Consider the following 17,190-nt stretch of genomic DNA (forward strand, 5'->3'; position numbering starts at 1 on the left):
TTGGTATTTGTACAGCCCAAGCCCGAGATCAAATCCAATACAGCCTGCCCAAGCTCAACCCAATGTGCGGTCAGTCATGGGTCGGTCGGGTTGAACCTGCCCAACTTTCAGCCCTACTCCCACTGCTGTACTAGGTTTTCACCGTGGAGAAGTGTGGGCCATGGTATAGTCATCCAAAATTTTAATATAATTAGATCTACTTTAGATGACCCATGCACCAAAAATCTCCCAAAAGGGAAATCTCAACCCTTAAAATGCATATCCAGCGAATAAGCAATTAAGAAAAACAAAACAAAATGAGGTCCACATTTCATGGTGGGGTTCACCATAGGGATTATTACATTGTATATTTGTAGGATACAACACATGAACATATAAAATTTGTTTGGGCGGGCTAAATTGATACGAGCTCAAGCCCAACTTGAAAATTGACAAATTGACCGGGCCATTCATGTGAGACCTAAGCCCAGCTATTGGTCCAAGCCCAACCCAGAGCCAGGTCAAGTGGGCTTCATGGCTCATTTCTCCCGTGGGGAATTTCTGGTCGACCTCAGTGGTGGAGTTCATTTGGTCATTAGCTTGGATCACACGGGCCTCATTCCTACAAATTAAAAATCTGAGCGACTTTAGAAGCTCTACAGCACCTCATGTGACATGTGCATGGACAAAGGATCTGGGCTTGAATCCGGCCCACTCGTAAAGGCTTACCCGGTCTTTCATCAAAGCCATGTGGGTCAACGTGGCCCATCTCAAATCTGCATCCCTGACCATGTTCTTGTAGCCGTCCATTATTTTATTGGACTCATGGCCCATCTGAAGAAAACAATGGGTTGGATATTGTATAGTGGGCTGGCCCAATGAACAGTCCGAAACAGGTGTGCTCAGCGCCATGCGCGATTCCACACGCGCGACTCGAGTTAAACACGCCGGAGAAGAGCAGAATTCTTCATTTCTTCCTCTCGCTTCTCCTCTCTCCAAACTCTCCACTGAAATGTTCTCTCCTTGGAATCCCCATTCCTAGGAAAATTTCTCTTGCATCCTTATCTCTGCCGCTGACAAAATACAGATCTGAAATTCACGATCCGATCCAAAGCTTCTCGTTGGATGATGACTCCGGCCCCACTTCCAGATCTCTCTCCGTCGTTTAAAGATCCGAGTAGGATAGCGCCGAGAAGGCAATAAAATTCTTCTGATCTCCGGCAATACCTAGCTGGAATTGAGAAAAGAGAATACAGAGAAACGATGGAGTGGACCACGGTCCAGCATCTCGATCTCCACCATGTCGGCCGTGGTCTCAAACCCTTGCAGCCCCACACTGCCGCATTTCATCCCAGCCAGGCGATCATCGCTGCTGCCATCGGGACCTACATCATTGGTACACATGCTTCTCTTCTCTTCTCCTCCAATCATTTTCCTCCTTGTTTCTCCTTCTCCTCTGTCAATTAATACTGGATTCCTTGCATCCTGGCCGTTCATCGTCATTCTGAATTGCATGTATGCATTTACCGAACAATCCAGTCAAGTTATCGTCAGTTGGTTCTGTTAATTCAAATCACCACTGAATGAAGGATAGTGGCCGTATTGAATCTCATTTTATTCTATCATTACTGCTATTATCTTATTTCGGGATATGAAGTGAGAAGCCAGATGAAGCATTGGTGAAAGCATGAAAAATATTGAAGCATTCACGCATTTCCAAATGTTATTACTAAGATCAAGCCTTTAATTGCTTGCATTTATGAAACATTAGATGCGAGATTTCAAAATTTTCAAAAATGACAAAATCGGGTAGGTCGGTGGAGTGAAGATTGTCATAGGAGCCAAGGAGATAATAACCATTTTAGGATGAATTGTGTGCATCAAGCTTACTTAGTGTCACGCCCTGAAATTCGAGTATAAAGTGTGCACCCTCAGACCCGAGTTTCGAGTCATCACTCGTACATTGTGTACTTAACTCATTTTATTATACGATTATTTAAAAGCAAAAATAATATTCATTTTACATTCCAATTAGGTCCATTCACAATCATTCACACAAAATGATTTAAGCATCAACGTTATTGTCCATTCTTAACATCTATAAACATTGAATCAACATTCATTAGGCATCATCCATTAGTCAATACAACTTACCAACGAGTACTCACTACAGACCGAGAACAATTCAATTAAATAAAACCAATCAAATGCTTAAAATCCTACAACTAATACCATCATTCATTATATATGAATCATACTATGCTAATAAGTAAAATTCTAATTAAATAATTAAGAATGGTCCAAATACAGTGAGTTCCTCTTCTGATAGATACGGCCACGTCTTACGTGGGTCGTGCACCAGTTTAGCCACAACTTCTTATTCATGCGTCAAGTCAACTCATTAGCTAATTGCTCATATGTACAATTTTTTCCATCAATAAAAATGTAAGCTGGCCAAGTTTGGTGAGAAAACCTAGTGTGGTTCATGCTTATTTAAATTAAGATATAATAGAAACAAAGTATGAGAAATGATATGGATGCAAATACTGTATGAATGCATCAGATGGGATGATCGTCCATCTGCTTGGGTTAGAGATTGTCAACCCGCATTCACCCGTTGGGTAGGCTTCCACCTTTTGGTAGGCTTGGGCATAGCGCGCATCTGGTAACGATCTACCAGGATCAACGTTTCTTTTAGAGAGGGTCCCAGGATCGATAATGCAATGTGTTTGTATGATGGATGATGTATGAATGCATCATTTTCATAACTGTCATAGTTACTTGTCTTAATCAGAACATTCATATGTGAATTTAATGTACAATTATCATAATTCATGCAATTTGGCATAGATTTGCATGTGATTTACTGTAGCATACATTCACAATAGTTAAATTAATAACATCGTAACAAAACACTTCAATTGGTACATTAGTCAATTAAACCACTACAAACAATTTATTTTAATTCCAATGAACATGAGACATGATGGGATTACTCACCTAGATCTACTAGTGAAGAATCCACAAGATGATCATATTAATTTGAATTCAGAAATCCTATCTAGTATATCCACAATATTATTATTCATCCATTTATATTACACGGTAGGGCCCGCCTTTGATTATCATCCTAGGTGGCCAAATCCTAAATGATCAAATAATTGAAATAATATGTTCATTAAATTCAATTATCAAAATTCAGATTTTTGAAAATTCTATTCAGACAACTATCGATTGATGTTGTCGAATCGAGAAAATATATTTTAAGGTATGCGGATCGTTGGATGGAATTTAACCAATTTAGACAGATCTGCACCCATCATTGCCCACTCATTGGTCGAACACCAGAGAAAACCCATGGATTTACTAATCTGAACTATTCATATGCTTATTTACATCTAGATTCTGAAATTGAATGGCAAATGATTGATCAGGGTGGCCCGTCGGATGATTGGATCATCGAGATTCTTGAGGTCTTGGCATGTTTTGCCTCTACACATTAGATGAATGGTGTGAATCTAACCACACATACACCGCTGACCCATCTTGACTTTCTACGTCAAGTAATACAAACACTTGCGCTGAAATTTGAGCTTTCCTTATTAAACACTTTCAGATCTGATTAGTGTGGCCCATTCGATGGTTGGATTGATCTAAAAGTTAGGGCCCTTGTATATTTTGGCCTTATGGATCGTATGATCCGTACAGATCTAATTTGATTCGACCAGGTGCACACCAATCAATCTCCATGACAAGAAACTTCACATGGAATTTTAGACTTCCCTCATCTTTAAATCGTATTTACCCATAGATTAATACAATGAACGTGTGGCCGATCTACACCGTTTATTGCAAAAATTGAGTCAAATTACATTAAATGCACAAAAAAATAATGAAAGAAGGACAATAAACTTACCGGATTTAAACTCTCCAAATTCTCCTCTCTCTCTCTCTCTCTCTCTCTCTCTCCCTTTATCAATTGTACGTAAGGTGCCTTTTTGTTAATATCTGAGTTGGAGTTGAACTCCTCTTACAACACATTCCATAAAAGGAAAGGCTCATTTGAGAGGCTGAGAGATACGGGGAGAGTTAGAGATATATAAAAGGGAGAATGATTAGGTATAGAGATAAGTTAGGAGATAAGGATTAGGTTTGATAAGAGATCGAGATAAGGTACGAAATCTCTCTCTCAAATTCATTTTTTTTTTTTTTTTCACGGGTGTTACACCTAGGATCCTAACAATCACTTCATTTCATCCCAACCATTTTTTGGCAGGAAGGATGATGTTTTGCCCATATGAATTGTGTACATCATGCCGAGGAGATGATAACCATTTTGGGATGAATTGTGTGCATTAGGCCCACCCAGGATCCTACCAATCACTTTATTTCATCCCACCATTTTCTGGCAGGAAGGATGATGTTTTGCCCAAGTGAATTAGCTGTGGAATGTTTTGATACTTATCTGTTCTGTGGGATCCTGCATTATCATGTTCCCAAAAGCCATGCCACTCAAACACATGGGAATGGAAAACCATCCTTCCTAATGAAATATCATATATGCTTTTGATTAAGATTACATTCAAGTGTACCTTAACTTAGTGCATTTGGATGCACAACTCAAGCGAAGCAAATATGGTGGAGGAATTGGATACATTTTTCAAGCTCGACTGCTTGTAGGTGTGTCCTCATCTTCTTTAGGTGCCGATGGCTATTGACATCATTTGTGGTCTATCGCCTCTTGAGTGGTTAGCATTCTTCACCATCTACTATGTTTGTATACAGCAAATTATTGCTAGTCCCGATATGCAACCTCCCATCGGACTTGTAGCCCTCTTGGCAGAGCTTTTATGGAAAGCTTGGGATAATGAGTTGTGAGTATCACAACTCTAGTTGCAACCCTTGTCATTAGAATGGTGTTTTCACCAACACCGACAAATGCCAACATTCATTCTGCTAGTGACTCATAAGAAAAATTACCATCTGAACCAATAAAAGGAAACCTCTTCTAAAGATGGATAGAAGCGAGAAGGTATCTTGAATGGAAGTTAGAAGGAAGGGAGAGATATTAGACTTACATCATTGAGGCCTAATAGTTGCATGATCCTTCTAACAAGGCGCCATTTCGGCTTCGAATCATGCTTCAGACTCACATTCCAGCTTTTGCTTCCATATATACTTCAAAAATTAAAACATTTTGAAATGGATGCCTCCCTGATCTTGTGCCTGAATCTTTTGTTGTTTCACTTCACGCTTTGTACGACTATAATTAGGTCTTTGTTTGTGCAACCCCCCTCCAAAATTTGCTAGAGAAGATGTGCATCTTTTGTTGAAGGATGTTGTTAATGTTGGGGAAGATGTGGTTCCTCGTAATGGGTCTACCGGGAAATTGCATGGATTCGCTTTTGTGATGGTGGAATAGAAGGAAGATGCTAGTAGGGTGAGGAATTTCATCAATGGCATGATTGTTGCGGGAAAGATAATCTGGATCCAAAAAGTGAAGTATGTACGAGAAGTTATTTGGGAATTTGTAGAATCAGCTCTGGGCAAGTCGACGGGGAATGATAAATATATTGGAGATCAATCTTGGTTGATGGGAGAGTTGCCCTTTCAGACACATGGGAAAACTTACAATGACGATTGGCGTGCTTCGATCCAATCAAGGGAAAGAAGACAATAAGATGGTATGGGTTGTTGAAGAAGGGGGCTTGAAATCCGTAAAGGTGGGAGTTAATATTATTCAGGATAGAACGACACATCTATAGTTCCTGCCGGCTTGTTTGAGGAATGTGTTATGCCCCAAACCATCGTGACATTCTTGCAGGCATGACGAGGGGGCAGAGGGAACAATTGAAGGGCACATATTTGGCATCTTGCGGTCTTTATGGGTGATAGAGGACAACTGATCAACACACCAAAAGCTCCAGAGTTGATGGGGGAAGGACTAGTTTATCCCTATATGCAGACCCTCCCAGGCAAACCCAGGCGAGACCTCCCTGTGGGAAACCCTCGCTTCGCATGGGTCCTTGAATTACACGGTCCCATAGTGGGCCCCACATCGTGGCCATTCTGCATCTCATAGATCCCACCTCGTGGGCCATCCTACCCCATCGTGGAGATATGGTGCATCCTTGGAATCATATTATGATGCCCTCGCATCAGTGGGGCTTTGGACAATATTGCTAGAATGTAACAATTACAGTTTCAAGGACAAGTCAAGGGTGATTTTCCTTATAGCTAGAAGAATCACTGTTGAATGGGCTGAAGCGGCTAATTTTTAGGGAGGGGATTCTTGGGATCTAGTTTAGGGGCTGTGTGGAATGCATGCAATCTCTCTTGTATATTGGGTTGACAACTTGCCATCCATTTTGTTTCTTTGTTTCCTATGAATAAAATTTCAGATCCTTCAAAAAAAAGAAAAATAGAGAGAGTAATTGGGAACTATCTAACAACAATATTTAGGTGTAAAATAGGTGCATAGAAGGATCAAAAGATGGGACATATACCCTTTGGATCCCCTGGTGAAGAAGGTTTCTAGTTAGGGTATGGATTTCATCAAGGAATGTGATGGAACTGGAAATCATATCGGAAGGAGTAAGGTTCACTGAAGGTCTGGTAAAACGCGGAAGTTTGGTTAAAAAGAAATGACCAATTGTGGGTAGGAGCTAAAAGAGGGTTTTATCTCTCTTGTTGAGTTCAAATTCACAGGTATTCCTTTGTTGCGTGGTCCCCTCAAATGCTATATAAGCTTTGGGATAGTGCAACGACAGGGTGGAGGCTGCCAATCAGTTGTTGATCTCCATGGAATCTATGGAGTTATCAAAGCAAACATGTTCTAGCCTTCGATTACATCTTGGTTCTTTAATTTGTTGGTGGAAGATATATGCAATGTAGTTGTAGCAGAAACTAAAAGGGTTGATCATGATAGTTATGGTGAGTCAGAGAGCTATATCAGAAGTTTCTATGGATGTTCGCTTGTTGTAAGGGTTGCAGGAGGCCCAAAAGGTAGTTGAATAGTAGTCAGTAGGGTAGTCGATGACAAGGTAGATTCTTGCTCTAGCATTGGAGCATTCCTAGTGGGTAGTGTTTTAAGTATCGACGATATTGGGTGATATATCCCATGATATATCTTGTATCCCACTTGTGTGATACGAAACGCACAAGTAGTGCGATATATTCCACATGTTTGATTCGGCGAGCATTTTCAATTTTCGATCATTTTTTTTTTTTTTTTCTGTAAATCATGTTAAATCAATGTCAAATTGCATGAAAAATCATGGATTTAGAGCTTTAATTTTGAGATTTGAAGGATATGGGCTAGGTTGCAGAAAAATGAAAAAAAAAAAAATCAAAATTTCCTAATGTCTCGCAAATCGGTTGCAATCTGTGTCCAAACATAAAATCAAACATGTAACCTAATCGGCTAATCTAGTGATTCTTCTATTGCTTTTGAATGTATTGCTTGTGTTTCCACACGTCTTCTTACATTTATAAATTACATGAATAGACTTTGAATATACTTGCAGCAATTCAGTTACACAATGCATAGATTAGGACCCCATACAAAGAAAACCTATTATGTGCACTTGTTTTTTTTGTAATGTTTTGCTTTCTAAGTGTGTATTGATGTCTTTTTTAATAATCATTGAAGTTTCATTGAAAAATTGACCAATTTCTTAATGTTTCCCAATGTTTCTAACAACAATGATACATTATGCGATGCGATAACCGATATATCGCATGCGATAACCAATACGTATCTGTATCCCAAGGATGCGATACGTAACACGATACCAATATTTCAAACACTGCTGGTGGGCTCCGGGTTTGTTAACGATGACTTGGAAGCTTTTGTTAGTTGTAATATTCATTCAAATTTTGAATCGTATTTGAGGGAAGACCTATATGTATGGTTGTGGTAGATGTGGACACTTGTGTTACAGGAAGCTATCTCAATGGCCCTAATAATGATAGATTTACCACAATTTCCAAGGCAATCATGGTGATAGATTAAGTGGGGGAAGGTGGGGGCAATTTCATCTTTCTGCATCAAGTGGTTGGTTATAACATGAATCCTTGGCTCACTGTACTCATGCCAACCAGTGATTTAAATATCGGTATCGGTACATGTATCCCACCCTTGGGATACAGAAACATATCAGTATCCCATGGGAAATGTCGCAAGTATTGTAGAATGCATTGTTGTTTTGGGAAACGTTGGGAAATTGATCAACTTTTTCAATGGAAGTTCAGGAGATGTTAAAAATACATTATTTCACATTTAGAACTCAAAAGATCACAAAAACAAGTACACATAATAAGTTTCTTTTGTGTAGGGTCATAAACTATGTGCCTTATGATAGAAATGATACAATTATATCCAAAATGAGTTCATATGATTTATAAATCATACAAGCCAAGTACAAAAACATAACTGATACATTCAAAAGCTAACAAAGAAGTAAACGTGTACCTTTATCAATGCTTTAAAAAAATTCCGAAGAACACATTCAATTATCAAACTCAAAACCTAGAACTTCATAAACTATCTTGTACGATTTGCATAAAAAATAAAGAGAAAAATCACTTGTCTCGATCATCAAGAAGACAAAAAGACAAGCAATACTTCCTTTATGGAATGCCACGAAACAATAAAAAAGTCTCCTACCATGACCAAAATGAGGTAAGGGTGCTTAATCCTCGTCTTCCTCATCACCATCTCCACCAGAGGCCTTCTTAGCAACAACTTTCTGATTCCTTTTCTTCACCCTTCCAGGGTGTCCTCCTCCTAGAGGGCTAGTAAGTGAGAAATTAATGTGCTTTTGCGAATCTACCTAGACCATGAAAGGGTGCTCAATCCTCGTCTTCCTCATCACCACTTCCACTAGAAGCCTTCTTAACAGCAGGATTCTGATTCATTCTCCCCACTCTTCCAGGGTGTCATCCTCCTAGAGGGCTAGTAAGTGATAAATCAATGTGCTTTTGTGAATATACCCACACCATGAAAGAAGGAATGTTGACGACCTGCTTACCAACCCTGATATGCCTCTGCTTGATGAGGACACGGGCTTGGTGATTGGACTTGGCTATGCCGGACTTGGAATACGAGTGTTTGCAACCCGCAGTTGAGGAAATTCTCGATGGTCAGAGTAAGCATGTGGTTGAGCTTGTTCTGGCCCTCGTTGAGCAGGTCATAGTGATTTGTGCACCGCAGTAGCCCCTCACCCTCGAAGATCCGCCGCGTGTTCTTCTCGTCCAACGTCAGTAGCTCTTGCATCACGTTCCTGGTGCGGCTCAACATGTACTGCTCCCGCCACAGCTCGTGCTTGTACCTCAACCCGTACTCTCCCACCAGCTTCAGCTTCGCGTCCAGTTGCTCCTCGTACGGCCTATGCAGGTCTAAAATTCTTACCATAGTTGCGGTAGAAGTTAACGTGCACCATGGCTGCCTCTTCTCCTTTTGTGCACCCTGCCTTCGCTCTCTTATTAGTGTAGAGCGAAGAGGAGGAATCCCTTTATCAATGTTGTGCATACGTTAAAAGCATATATTTTTAAACTACTTTTTGTTAATTTTCTATAAAGAAATTTATTTTAAAAATAAATAAAAGAGTGACTGGTCAACGTACATCCATTAATACACAAATATATCAGGAACCAATTTTACTAGGTCAATTGTAATTAAAAAAACATTATTATTATTATTTTTAGTTATTATTATTATTATTATTTTAAAATTCTATCAATATCTAGATCAACTTATAAGCATTCTCACATGATTTTTGCACACTCTAATTGCAAATTAAATGGGTGAAATTGGTGGAATTTTGGATATTCACAAAATTTCTTCATTTTCTTCAAAATAGAAAATGAGAGGTAAAAATCCATGATTGAGCATGCAAAACATGCAAAATCATGAATTTGTGACTTGGTTCCACCGATTCCAAACCATTAAAAAAACACTTTAAATTTAAAAAATCCTTGTTAATTGGGTTCTAGGCCATCTTCGTGCTCTGATGTTGATTTGCCCACACAAATCCTCTTTTCTCTCCCAACAACTCACAAGAATTTCACACAAGAGCGCTGTTTTCTCAGTGTCATTGATACTTTGCATGTGTTAATATTCGAGAATTTTATACTACGAGCCAGTGATAGATTCAAATATGTTAATGCATTGATATATCGTCAAGACATGACAATATTTTGTAATAGTTTTGGTGATATGGGAGAGTTTGATAACTCTCCCTTGATTTTGCTGGAGTGCGATTTTCCGATAGTGTTGGCCGATACTATCAATATTTTGATCACCAATGCCAATCAACTCTTAGGACGTGTTCTAGATAGAGGGTCTCCAAGCTTGTTTTTGTGTGTCCACAACAATGCTTCATCATCGTGTCGTCTAGATTTGGGGGGCATCTAATGGTTAGAGTGGATTTTATATAATCATCACAGTGGTCCTTGTAAGAATCAAGGGTGGACATCTATCTTGCAATGGTTTCCTTTGGTGTGGCCCACCTGAATCATAGGTTAGTCTGGTTTTTTTTTTTTTTTTTTTTCATCCTTGGCCTAACATGAGATTATACTTCAAATGGTTAGAGTAGACCTTACATACACATTATAGTGGGTCTCAAAAAAAAAAATTTAGGGTTTGCCTTTGCCGTTTTTTTTTTTAGAAAGCTTTTAATAGCTGGGAGAGGTACTCCCTCCCTTGATTTTTTATGGGGCCCACAACAGTATGGTAGGTAGAATCCAGTCTGACCATTAGATGTGTAATTCTATGTAATGTCCATGGGCAAAAAAATCAGATTGACTCATGATCAGTGTTTAAATTTTTAGCGATATTATCAAATTATCGCCGATAAGTTTAGTATCATTGGAGTTCCGACACCAGAACTCCCTGTTTTCGTTTCTCTTCCTAGTATCACTGATTTTTCGATGATTTTATTGATTTTTTGTGAAAAGTTCAGTTGTCAACAAGAAATCGTTGTACCTACTTACCCTGTCACGGGATAACTATAGCAAACAACCCATTTTTAACGATAAAAGGACCGATAACATTGGAGCGTTGCGTAAATATGCAAAATATCCCAAAAAAACAGAAAAAAATGGGGAAACTTGCAGATTTCCGTACCTGTAGAAGAGGAGGGCCAATCGTAGAAGAGGATCGGTGAATGGAAATTGTGGCGGGCCAATTGATCGATCGGTGTGCTGTAAGTGCCATCCAATCTCTACTTTCCACCTTTTTTCTTCGAATACTCAAAAATTTCAAACCTAAAGATGATTTCGGCGAAGAATCTTCTGAAGATTAGGGATTTGGAGAGATTTTCTTTTGAAAATTCAGGGTTTTGAGGGTTCCCTTCCAAAACCCTCTTCCGTTTCGAAAACGGCCTCACGATGGGTTTTTATGGGCGCGGATTGGCTACTGACAGGTTGAGTAGCGAGACTGCTACTGAAGTGACGTCACCAAGTTCTGTGGGCCCCACCATGATGTATGTTTTGTATCCACGCCGTCCATCCATTTGGAGAGATCATTTTAGCATAAGATCCAGAGAATGAGTCACATCCAAAGCTCTAGTGGACCCCACCACAGAAAACAGTGGGGAGAGTGACACCACCATTAAAAACTTCTAAAGGCCACAAAAGTTTTCGATCAAGCTGGTATTTGTGTTTTCCCTTCTTTAATGTCTTTGTTAACTTTTGAACAGGTTGGCTTTTGATAAAACATCATGGTGGGCCTTAGGAAGGTTTCAACGATTTACATCAATCTTCCCGCTGTTTTCTGTGGTGGGGTCCACTAAAGCTTTGGATCTGTCTCGTTCTCTGGGTAATGCCTTAAAATAATATCTCCAAATGAATGGATGTTGTGGATACAACATGTACATCATAGTGGGGTCCACAGAACTTGGTGACGTCACTTCAGTAGCGAGTCTCGCTACTCAACCTGTCAGTATCTAATCTGCGTCCGGTTTTTACGGGGAAATCAGATTGCGTACTGAGTTACTCAGTACGCTCTTATTGTACTAAGTTACTCAGTGCGCTCTTATCGTACTGAGTAAACTCTGTTAGGCCCATCATGAATGTATCTGGTCTATCCACGCCGTCCATCCATTTTTCCATCTTATTTTAGGGGTTGAGACCAAAATTTAAGCATACCCATCAAGTGGACCATACCATTGGAAACAGTTGGAATAATAACTTCCACCGTTGAAACATTTCTTGGGCCCACAGTGATGTTTATTTCTCATCCAACCTGTTCATAAGATCACATAGACATGGATGAAGGGAAAACACAAATACAAGCTTGATCCAAAACTTCTGTGCCCCCCAAGAAATTTTCAACGGTAGATGTTCAATTCACACTGTTTCCCATTGTTTGTTCCACTTGAGGTTTGGATATACTTAGCCTACTGAGTTACTCGGTATGCAATCCGCTTCCTTTTAGCATGGTAATTCAGTACGCAATCCACTTCCTTTTAGCGTGGTGTGCAAGTGGTGTGTGGACGTCACCAAGTTCTGTGGACCCCACCATGATGTATGTGTTATATCCACATGGTCCATCCAATTAGCGAGATCATTTTAGGTAGTGAACCCAAAAATGAGGCAAATCCAAAGCTAGGGTGGACCTCACCGCCAAGGCAGTGGGGACAATGATTCCTACCATTGAAACCTTCCTAGGCGCCATGGCCTACAGTGGTGTTTATTTGTCATCCAAGTTGTTCATAAGATCACACAGAGATGGGTGAGGTAAAATACAAAAATGACATGGATCTAAAACTTTTGTGGCCCCTAATGATTTTTCAATGGTAGGCATGTTCAATTCACATTGTTTCCTGTGGTGTGGTCCATTTGAGCATTGGATATGCTTCATCTTTGGGATCAAGCCTTAAAATTATCTTGTAAAATGGATGGATGGGGTGGATAAAATACATAAATCACAATGGGCCCCACACAGTTGACTTAGTACGATTAGCGTACTGATTTATACGGTGCGCACGTGTCACTTGTTTGTATCCGTGGATTGATGGGTCGATGTTATGTGGGGCCATCATAATGATAAATATTTTATCAATGTCGTCCATTTATTTTGGTAGATAATTTTAAGGCATGAGTCCAAAATGAGACAAATCTGCATGACTGCATCTCAGGTGGACCACACTAAGGGAAACAGTGGTGATTAAATGCCCACCATTAAAAACTTCATAGGGCCATTGTAATGGTTTTTTTTTTTGCCATCCAACTTCTTGATTAGGTCACACAGATCTTGATGAAGGGAAACCATGGTTTAGATTATGTTAGAATTTGCCACATGTACCATTTTCAAATGCTAGGTATCAAGTGTCATACGCAGCCAGAGTATCAAATACCACACTGATTTGATAATCCAATCCATCCTTGATTTGGCATCTTTTAGTTCATTTACTTTTACATGTCTTAATTACTGTATGCCAGCTGCATTTGTAATATATAAACTCATTTTGGTTGCTATTAAAGTGATTTTTTATGGCATCGCATGCTTTTTGGGTCCCATTAAATGAAAACTTATTATGTAATGTATTCTTTTCACAATTTTTTTATTCATAAATATGTAAATATGTGTATTTAGGCATGTCTTGAAGTTTCATTGAAAAATTCCATCGTTTTCCCCATGTTTCCCTCTTTTTCCCCGCATTTCTGGTTATCAGCGATATTATCGACGATAACGATAATATATCTTTATCTCTAGCCAGTGAAACTTGTAGTGATACCGACAACTTGAATACTGCCCGTGATTTAGGTAGGAGTCACTAAGGGAAACAATTAGGGGAGAGACGTCTACCCTGATGGGGACATCAAAGGACCTACTCAGGTGTACCAGAGACGAAGACGACCACCCACATCAGCGTAACTTTCTTTGTGGATGGGAGACGAGTTCTAGGTGGGGCCCGCCAGGTTATTTTGAAGACGCCACATGCATTGAACGTGCATCAGGAAGACCCTACTTTGGGATGATGCATGTGGGCTGCTTAGCATATCATTTTAGTCATAGGATTTTTATTTCGTGTCGATCCGACGGTTGGATCTTGTTGATCAGGTCACTAGGCCACCAGATCTTTTAGATCATGGCCCCTTGGACTATGATCTTGCTTTTTTTTTTTTTTTTATTATGTTTTTTTGTTATTTTTAGGAGTTACTTGATGGTTGAGATTGATAATATATGTTTTAGTTTTCTTATTTTTGATGATGGGCCACTTTACTAAAGTAAGTGGCATAGTTGTAATTATACTGGATTTTAATTCCGAATTTTTAATTATAAAAGCACGGGGGGGTTGGAGTTCCAACCCTAGTGGAGATTTGAGAAGGAAAAAACCAAGAGAGAAGCTTTTTTTTGTGAAGGAATTTTCCTTATTATTTTCTAGGGTTTTTTTCTTGAAAAAAACCCTTCTAATTAAATTGTGGAAGGGTATGAGCTTATTTGGTGGTGGATTCCCCAAGGTATTCTTCTTCTTATTCTCTTGTCTTCCTCTTTTCCCTTCCATTACAACCTTCTAAACTCTAGATCTTCAATTTTCTTATTTCCCCCAATTTTCAAAAACCCCAATTCCAAAATCCCCAATTCTCATGATCCCTAATTTTTCAAATTTTAGATTTTTCCCTTCCTAACCTTAATCATAAAATCTACAAATCTGTCCCTTGAGCGTGAAATGTGCCTATGCTAAATTGGAAGTTCTATCATTCCATCGGTCCTAGTTTTAATTGATTTATATGATTTCTTAGAATGTGGGCATGTGATTTAGGTTAAATTAGATTTTATTTCCTATTGTTTACTCTTAATTACTTAGTAGGTTAGCATTTTTCGTTAATTGAATTACTTTATGGACTCTTTCTTAATCTCCACGTTGCATGATAGCATTAAATCATGTGTCTTGCATCATACCCTTGATATTTATAGGGCCTACCATGATGATTATATAAAATCCACTCCAACCATTAGATACCACACCAAAACTTAGGCCTTGTGTCCAAACATCAGGTCCATCCATTATTCAAGTGGGTCACACAAAGGTTTGGAGGAGGAGTGTTGCCTTGTACACATTTTCCAATCGTGGAGTCCATTTGAAACACAGGCGGGGCTGATTTTTGGGCCCTAGGTCTAGCATGGGGTGATACGCTTGGTTGTTGGGGTGGATTTCACATAAACACTATGGTGGGGCTCACCTGATCTAGTATCCCCAATGATTGGACTTTCTTGTTAAAAGAATTGCCTAAAATACAATGCTTCCTTCCACTATCCCACCTCCATCTCTCTCTTTGACCTCCAACCCATGTTCCTATCTTGCTGCCTCTCACTCTCATGTCCAACCCACTCCACCCATCTCTCTCTACTCTCCAACCGATCACGCCTTTACGCCATTGTAGCAACATCCTTGGCCATTGCATCAGGTTGGCTTCTCGCTTTTGATCATGGGGTCTACCAAATGAACGGATGGATTTCATAAGTGAAATGTGCCAGAGGTGGTGTGGGCCCACCAAAATGTTTGTTTATTTTACAAAATTTCGGACTGTTTTGGCCCATCACGTGCCCTGGTCGGGTTTGGGCTTAGGTTAAACAATGCGGGTTGGACTTGGATGCGGCTTGGCCTGTTGACACCTCTATCAATAACGTAAGAAGAGACATGGATCTAGTGAGGATTAGGGGATCAAATTTTGTAGGCTAAAAGATAGAGAAATTTTGAAGTGAGATAAATTAACTTTGGTTCTATGCTTGTGGAGGACTTTGACTAGTTTAGTTAGAAGATACTTTTAGTTGGTCTAGCAATTGAGGAGGAATTGCAAAAAAACCTTAGACAATTAGAGACAAAGTGTTCCATAATGATAATGGTGGCTGTAACAGCCACCGCCGTTACCATTACGATCCCTATTTTTTTTTTTTTTTTATAAAAAAAATTGTTTTCTGGACCGTTATAGGATTATTATGGGGCTGCTATGGCTCTCTCTCTCTCTCTCTCTCTCTCTCTCTCTCTCTCTCTCTCTCTCTTTTTGGTAATGGCCGTTTTGGTTCGGTAACTCGTAACGGTTATGACTGTTACCAATTTTGAATACCATGGTTGGAGAGGTTTGAGAAGGAAGCATTGCCTGGCCGCCACCGAAAAACCTTTTCGAGGTTAGAGGGAGATTCAAAACCAATCTTTCTTTGTTAATTATGATAAATCTTAAGTCAAGCAAGATGGGGGGTGCATCCAAGGTCATTCATCATGGTCTGATTCATCCCATATTGCGCAATGGGGGTGATAGTTGCCAACTTTCTCATTATTTTGGACGGATCTTTATTCTGGCCAATGGGAGGGATAAAAGAATTTGGAAATGGGAAGATCTCGAGAATTTCACAGTCAAGTGTTTCTACAAACACTTATAGGATTATTATGGGGCTGTTACGGCTCTTTTTTTTTTTTTGTAATGGCCGTTTCAGTCTCGTAACTCGTATTGGTTATGACCGTTACTGATTTTGAATACCATGGTTGGAGAGGTTTGAGAAGGAAGCATTGCCTGGCCGCCACTGGAAAACCTTTTCGAGGTTAGAGGGAGATTCAAAACCAATCTTTCTTTGTTAATTATGATAAGTCTTAAGTCAAGCAAGATGTTTGAGGGGGGGGGGGGGGGGGGGTGCGTACATCCAATGTCATTCATCATGGTCCAATTCATCCCATATTGCGCAATGGGGGTGATAGTTGGCAACTTTCTCGTTATTTTGGGGGGATCTTTATTCTGGCCAATTGGAGGGATAAAAGAATTTGGAAATGGGAAGATCTCGAGAATTTCACAGTCAAGTATTTCTACAAGCACCTCTTTTAGGTGAATCGATGTTAATGCCTCCCATCGATTTGATTTAGATGATGGAGAAAAGAGAAATACAAGGGACAACAAGGACTAAACTACAAACCAACATCCAAATGGAAATACTAGATATAAATAAACGTAAAATCGTAATGATAATGCTTTGACAATATGTTATTGATGTAATTCGCAATCCAAACATGCCTTAGGCAAAAAGAATATTAGAACTACGAGTAATTTCATCTCGAATAATTTCACAATTTTTAATTATTTTTAAATTAAAATTGAAATAATAAAAAAGTTAACTAATATTTCTATAATACACATCATTTATTAGCACATTCAATTTACTAAACACATAAACATTAGGCTTAAATGACATTTGATTAATTTATTTTTAAA

At 39.3% G+C, this 17,190-nt stretch overlaps 1 protein-coding gene and 1 pseudogene across 2 annotated transcripts in view; one reads left to right on the plus strand and one right to left on the minus strand.

The window, feature by feature from the left end:
* Window positions 1-943: 943 nt before the first annotated feature.
* The window catches only part of LOC131235688 (uncharacterized), a 55,737-nt gene continuing 39,490 nt past the window's right edge, over window positions 944-17,190 (plus strand). For both annotated transcript variants that reach the window (XM_058232984.1, XM_058232993.1), the window contains exon 1: window positions 944-1,375. In XM_058232984.1, the coding sequence (XP_058088967.1) occupies window positions 1,243-1,375 (133 nt within the window). In that variant the 5' untranslated portion in view covers window positions 944-1,242. The remainder of the gene's footprint in view (window positions 1,376-17,190) is intronic.
* On the minus strand, window positions 8,065-9,422 carry LOC131235697 (small ribosomal subunit protein uS4y-like; annotated as a pseudogene).

The sequence above is a fragment of the Magnolia sinica genome, chromosome 2, assembly GCF_029962835.1.
Source record: "Magnolia sinica isolate HGM2019 chromosome 2, MsV1, whole genome shotgun sequence".
In the NCBI taxonomy this organism is placed as follows: domain Eukaryota; kingdom Viridiplantae; phylum Streptophyta; class Magnoliopsida; order Magnoliales; family Magnoliaceae; genus Magnolia; species Magnolia sinica.